General features: G+C 35.4%; 1 protein-coding gene across 1 annotated transcript; it reads right to left on the bottom strand.

Annotated features, from left to right (window-relative positions):
* Positions 1-3,877: 3,877 nt before the first annotated feature.
* On the bottom strand, positions 3,878-6,113 carry LOC127128415 (S-adenosylmethionine decarboxylase proenzyme). The gene is made up of 4 exons (XM_051057712.1): positions 5,952-6,113; positions 5,780-5,852; positions 5,435-5,590; positions 3,878-5,328 (listed from the first exon to the last, which is right to left on the bottom strand). Exon 4 carries the CDS (start codon positions 5,147-5,149, stop codon positions 4,064-4,066), a length of 1,086 nt encoding a protein of 361 aa, XP_050913669.1. The 5' UTR covers positions 5,150-5,328; positions 5,435-5,590; positions 5,780-5,852; positions 5,952-6,113; the 3' UTR covers positions 3,878-4,063.
* Between the last annotated feature and the right edge of the window lie 670 nt (positions 6,114-6,783).

The following is a 6,783-nucleotide window of genomic DNA, read 5'->3' on the forward strand; positions in this document are numbered from 1 at the left end:
GTGGAAGACATTTTGTTCAAATATTAAAAATGTAAGTTTCTTTACTGGAATTGAATGCATCGCTAAGTTGTTCATCTGCACAGCATAAATAGCGTTGCATTGGTCACTTGGTTTGTCTGTACAGACTTGACCATGCATGCAGTAAAAAGAATCCACATGTAGTGACAAGAGTGACAAGAACACACATGCGCCCAGGGAATCCAGGAATCTCTGAAGCAAGGAATCTCTGAGCCCTAATATTCCTAACAGACGCTCATTCCCTAGGCGCCATAAAGCAACTTGGGCGCCAAGAGGAAGGGCGCCCCTTCACATCAATTGAACTAAGGCGCCACTAGGAAGGGCGCCCCTTCCCATTGCCCTACACTAAGGCGCCAAGAGGAAGGGTTCCTCTTCCTTGCATGTGAAGAATCACATGCAGGCGCCAAGAGGAAGGGCGCCTCTTCCTTTGCATGTGGATTCTTCACATGCGCCTAGGACAAAGACAAAGGATTCTTCATATGTGGATTCTGCATTTTGTCATTCCATTGTCTTCTTTTGCCATTGCATGCAACCAATCTCATTCTTCTTAGGTTGCAAACTTATTCACTCATTCATCTATAAATAGTCTTTCATATCAACAATATCAAATCATCTTCATCAATACTCATCTATATTCTTCTTTGTCACACTATTTCTCTACCACACTCAAGCTCTACAACATCAAATCATGTCTTTGTTGACTATGGGCGATGAACACAGAGGCACACTCGAGAATATCTCGGCATTTGTATGTTATCTCTCTCTTTTTACTTATTCCATTCTTAGTCGTATACCTCTGTTATCTATGTTTTTCTTACTTCTTATAGAGTTATCTTTGTTGATTATGTATTTCTTCTTCTTATTGCATTTCTTACTTTTTTGTTATTAGGATCTGAAGCGTTTTAGATGTCGTGTACATGAATATGTACCACACGATCCTCTAATAGAACCATACATTAGAGGATGTGGATTTGGAAATCTACTCAACATTGTTTCGTAGTCGGTGGACTACAAGTTCATTCTTGCTTTGTTGGAGAGGTGGAGACCCGAGACCCACACATTTCACCTTCTGATTGGTGAGTGTACCGTCACACTTGAGGACGTGTACATGTTGTTGGGTCTCCGTGTAGATGGAAAGGCCGTGAATGGTAGAGTTAACCAAGACAACTCTATCTGCAATGAATTATTGGATGCCCCTTTGTTAGACGACAAAACTGAGGGAGAGACATCTGGTCAAGCAAGGGGGCAAGGTATAAATTTAAAATACCTTAAACAATATTATGTCAGTATAGTATTGTCCGAAGATTCAACCGAGTACGAGAAAATAATAAAAGTTTGGTGTTATATTATAATTTTATTTGGTAATTTTTTGTTTCGAGGAAGTACAGGTAATTCTGTAAATATAATGTATTTACCTTTATTACGCAACATTAATAAGTTAAACACTTATAGTTGGGGTTCAGCTGTGTTGGCCCATTTATATAGTGCAATGTGTAAAACTGCAAAAAATAATACATGTACGTTTTTTTCATGTGCGTATTTGCTTCAAGCTTGGGGTTGGTCAAGAATGTCATCGCTCGCCCCGATAAATGAGCGCCCATTCGTATTCTCGTTTGCAACCAAGTAAGTCTAACACTTTATCATTTACCATTTAGTTAATTATATTTTATATTATAATTAACAGTAAATAATATTTTTCACTTTTTTTTATCTAAGGTGGTCAGTAAGGTGGGATGAACTACAATAGTTGTCTGAAACACGCTATTGTAGTCTATCGCAATCTATTGGACCACATTGGACATGACGATGTAATAATCCTACACAACTATATTTTAATTTAAAAATGTTTATCAAATTATTTTCCATCTAATCGTTTCGTATTGTTTTACAGTTTATCTGGAGACCATATTTGGGTTTAGATCATGATGTGAACCATGACGATGCTGCAGTTTGGACAGCGAAGACACCGATTATCTAATTCACTACGATGGAAATGCACCAGAGTGGCTGGGTCAAACTGCAATTCGACATGCTACAACAGATTCCAGAATCTCCCACGTATTTTGGGAATTGGCATCAAAAAAGGATTGATGCACAATGAGATTATTCTAACTGGAGAGACTTTGCAAAAGAGATGTGTCGTCAATGGAGGAATCGACGACAACACATCTTAAACGAACCAGTCATCCATGGTGCAATACCAACTCAACAATATATGGCATGATTTAGGTCGGTAACAACTTAACAATTTGTATCTGAGTCGCGGTATTTGATGGATCCACGCCAACTTGCTTCGTCATCATACGCCCCACAACAATTCCCCACCCAACACCAATGTGAACCCACCCAAACCCAACAACCAACCACACGACATCAACCTACCGCATACACACAACAACCAAACATCCAACATCGCAACTCGTTCATGTCATCCACCTAACAACCAACCATCCAACGTCGCAATCCATTCATACCACCCACCCAAACACAATACCAAGAATCAAACCCCGCAACCACAACTGTCTTTAGCCCAGATGATTCATATGGGTCACTTCATCGTAGCCCCCCATCAATGACCACCCAAACATCCCATCAACATAACACCCAACCATTGTTTAACTATAGTACGCCCCATGAACCATTACTTCGTTTCCAAAACGACTCAATGACCCAATTTGAGCAACTATACTGTCCCCAATTCACCCAACCCCAACGACCTAATTACGATGACATGGGCACAACTGATGACACGTCTGTCAAATATCGCTGGAACCTCCGTCGGACCTTCCCACCAGTCATCGCTCAATTAGGTCAGCACACAAAGACCTCAAACACCTAAAGAAAATCGTGGGAGACCTTGGAGACTAACTAACGCACCTGGATGTGAAACAGGAGGACGTTATAATCGGGTCGGTCATTAGTTTATTGTCAGTCCAATTTAATCAATTATTACATCATCAATAAACTTATTTATTTTCATTATTATTTTTTATTTATTAAATAAACAAAATTAAAATTTAAAAAAATTAAAAAAAAATACAAGGGGTGTATGCGCCAGATGAATTGGTGCACACATCATGAATTACACCTAAGCGCCAGGAGCATTGGCGTCTTCTCATGAGGGTCAATGCATGCGCCAATAACATTGACGCATCCCCTATTGGCGCCTCCTCTTAATACATTGGGGGAGCGCCAATTCATCTGAAACATCCTCTTCAAAATCTAATTTTTTTGATTTTTTTTTTAATTATCGGTTATTTTTAAATCTTTTAAAAAAAGATGATTATTTAAAAAAAAAATCTAATATTTTAGTCAATTACCAAAAAGGACTAGATTTAGTGTAAATTTAAAATGTTCAAAACGGTAAAATTAGAGAATATATAGACATATTTAATTCTTAGTTAGATAGTAGTTGACATCTCAAAGTCTATCATAATTACATGAGATTGTCATAAATGACCACAACCACAACCAAAATAGATAAGTTGTTTTAACCAGCAATTCAACAATTTACATAATTCAATTTTCTCACGTAAATTCTCATCAATTGACTGGTCAATTGAGAGTTAACGCACACGCAGAGACACGATGCATGTCAGCTGAGTCATAGTTGCATACAAAACAAAATTCACATGATTCACTAATCACTATCGTGCAAAACTTAAATTTAGGAGTAATATTTCTCTACACTGGTCATCATCATAAGAAAATTTAGGTCGAAAAACCATAAATTCATCTAATGACTTATTTATATAAAATGTTTTTTTTGCCGATTGCCTCTGAATGATCAACGTTACCGGTAGGCGCAGCTGAATTTGAATTTCAGCATTATGCAGAGTGACAACAAATATATAAAGTATTTATTAAAATAAACTTTTTTATTTAGAAATATTATCCAAGTACAAAACCAACATGAGAATTGTAAATAAACTAAGAAACTACATGATCAAGCAACATAACACACAAAGCACAAATTTATTTAGGTAGTAACACTGAAAAAAGACAACATAGAACAGAAGAGAACATAAAAACTAAGACCATAGTACTATATCTCCTTCACCTCTTCCTCCTCGCTCTCTTCCTCACTCCAGCAACATTTCAGAGTAGACTTTGGAGATGCACAGCCATCATTTCGAACAAAGGAACGGTAAACAACAGCACCACCTTCTCCAACAACTTCATTGCTCCTCTCTCCACAGTTGTATCCTTTAACTTCTAGAGGAAATTTGTCAAGCTTTTCACCATTCATATCAATGTGCAAAGCAATAGAAAACTCAGCTGGATAGAAACATGCTAAAACCCTTTCAACAACTTCATTCAGAGATTTCTCTTCATACTCATAACCCACAGCTTCAAAGCTTGCATAACTGAATCCATCTTCAGGTGTGACATGGATAGTTGATATTGCATTCCCTTCAATTCCATTCATAGAATATCCACATGGATCAAATTCAAAGTCACATATGTCAGATTTTGGAAGGATCTTCCTGATTCCAGAGTTCTTAGTCATCAAAGCTGCTGAAGATGTGCTTGTCTTGAAAAACACAGATGCCTTTTCCTTATCTAAACCAGTCATGCACATTTCAAGACCATAGACAGCTTCCGGTGAAGCTTCTAGTTTAGCACTGGCAGAGTAAATGTGCCAAATTTGTGACTTATCAGCATCACCCATCATGTAAGCTTGGCTACCAGAACCAAGTTTGCCAAAATAGCTGTCAAGAACATCAACTTCCTCAGAAAAGCTTCGATGAGGGAATGATTGAGCTCCCGGAAAAATGAAACTTCCACGAGTGTATCTAACCAATTTCACAGCAATGTTAAGACCACCAGCAAGCTTAAGAATTGCAGGGATAGACAGAAGCAACTTCGTAGTCCCACATGTTTTAATGATCAGTTTGTAAGCATACACAAACAAGCTTGATTCAGAAAGAACATACGAATCAACATAATCATTAGACAGTGAGTCAACAATAGTGCACTCTGCTGGGTTCAGAATTTCATCCAATTGGTCTTTAGACAATGCTCGGAGACCTAACCCAGCAGGATCAGAGAAAATACCATTCTCAAAAAACGTTATCTCAAGCCTCTTTTCGTATCCTTCAAAACCAATAGCTGAGTTTGTCATGGCCATCTTGACTCAAAGGAGAAAACAATTCGGTTGTTTGTAGAGAAATAGAACAGGAGAAGATGAAAAGCAACCAGGAGGAGGAGGAAAAGGAGAAGAGGAAACTAGAATAATTTTGCAGTATGAAAGATAAAAAACCTAAATCTATCAGAACCCAGAAAATCTCAGGAGGGTTTGCGGGTGCACTGCATAATACAGAGAAAAAAAGCATGTTGTTAGAAACGAAATCAATCGATACACAATCACATCCAAATGTTTACATTAATCAAAGGAATTGAAAAGGGAAATTACGTTTGAGTAATCAGCAGATTTGAATTTTTCTACTCCACCGTTTGGTCGAACGTCTTCAATGATGTAATCGAGAGGAGCTTCGTATAAAGAGCATTTACTACTACTACTAGACTTCTTCTTACCACCTTTTGACTCCATTACTTCATTCACACCTTCCTGAAAAACGCAGAGCCAAAAAAATCAACAACAAAATAGGCCAATAATTGCAAACAAACAAAAATTATTTATTTATCAACCATTTCTGGTTCAATTCATTCAAAAATATTCATAGTTCTGCGATCAAAAACCTAATCAATAACCTAAAAGAACACATAATGAAATTGAAAATAAAAGCTTGAAACTCACTGTTGTTTAACAATTAGAGATCGATCTGTTTTTCGATTTCCCCTCTATGAATCAAGATCTCAGATTAAATGACCTAAATCGAACAAAATCAAAATCAGAAAAAAAATCATCAAACACTGAAATCGTTAATCAAATAAAAGAGGAATACAGAAGCTAATTATAATGCACTTACAGCGATTGGAAAAAACTGAGGAACAGAAAAGAATGCAGAAAAATTGAAACAGAGCAACGGCAAGATTGAGAGAAAATTAGGTTTAGGAAATAGAAATTAGGATTGAAATTGGTTTGAGATGTTATGAGAAGAGGTGACGTTTATATAGAGGCTGGGGTGGACATTCAATTACGATAATACCCTCTCTGGCTTTTCATACTTTGTTATTTCATGCCTTTGCCGTGTCCCTCTTCTTCGCGCCACGTACCTTATCTTCTAAATTTGGTATAGATTTTTTTTAATTGAGTATAGAATATTTTCTTAAAGCCACTTTATAAAATAAAAATAGCATTATAATGTATTAATATAATATATAAAAGATTAAAAATAGTATACTGACATTCAATAGAAAATTACTAATTATTTTATATTTATGTGTAAAAATTTTACGGGAATACATGATTAAAATAAGTCTTAATATTTATTAAAATTTAATTGTTATAATTAATTAATAATGTAAAATATCTTACACTAGTGTATATCTATTAATTTATTTATAAAAATTAATCATAATTCAATATTTTTATTTTATAGATATTTTTATATTTTAATAAAAATATATTAATTTAAAATAACTTTATATTGACAATCAATTTACAATGAGTATTCTCCCTAATCACGTTTTAATTTTAAAAATATTTTAATAATTTAATAATTTGTTAATATTTTATTAGACAATAATATAAAACTATTTTACGTTATAAATGCATAAAGAAAACTATTTTAATTCAAAACTCATTAATACCTCTCAATATATGAAAAAATTCTTCATCAAGGCAACCTTCTTTTATGC

Source organism: Lathyrus oleraceus, chromosome 3 (assembly GCF_024323335.1).
Source record: "Lathyrus oleraceus cultivar Zhongwan6 chromosome 3, CAAS_Psat_ZW6_1.0, whole genome shotgun sequence".
Taxonomy (NCBI): Eukaryota; Viridiplantae; Streptophyta; class Magnoliopsida; order Fabales; family Fabaceae; genus Lathyrus; species Lathyrus oleraceus.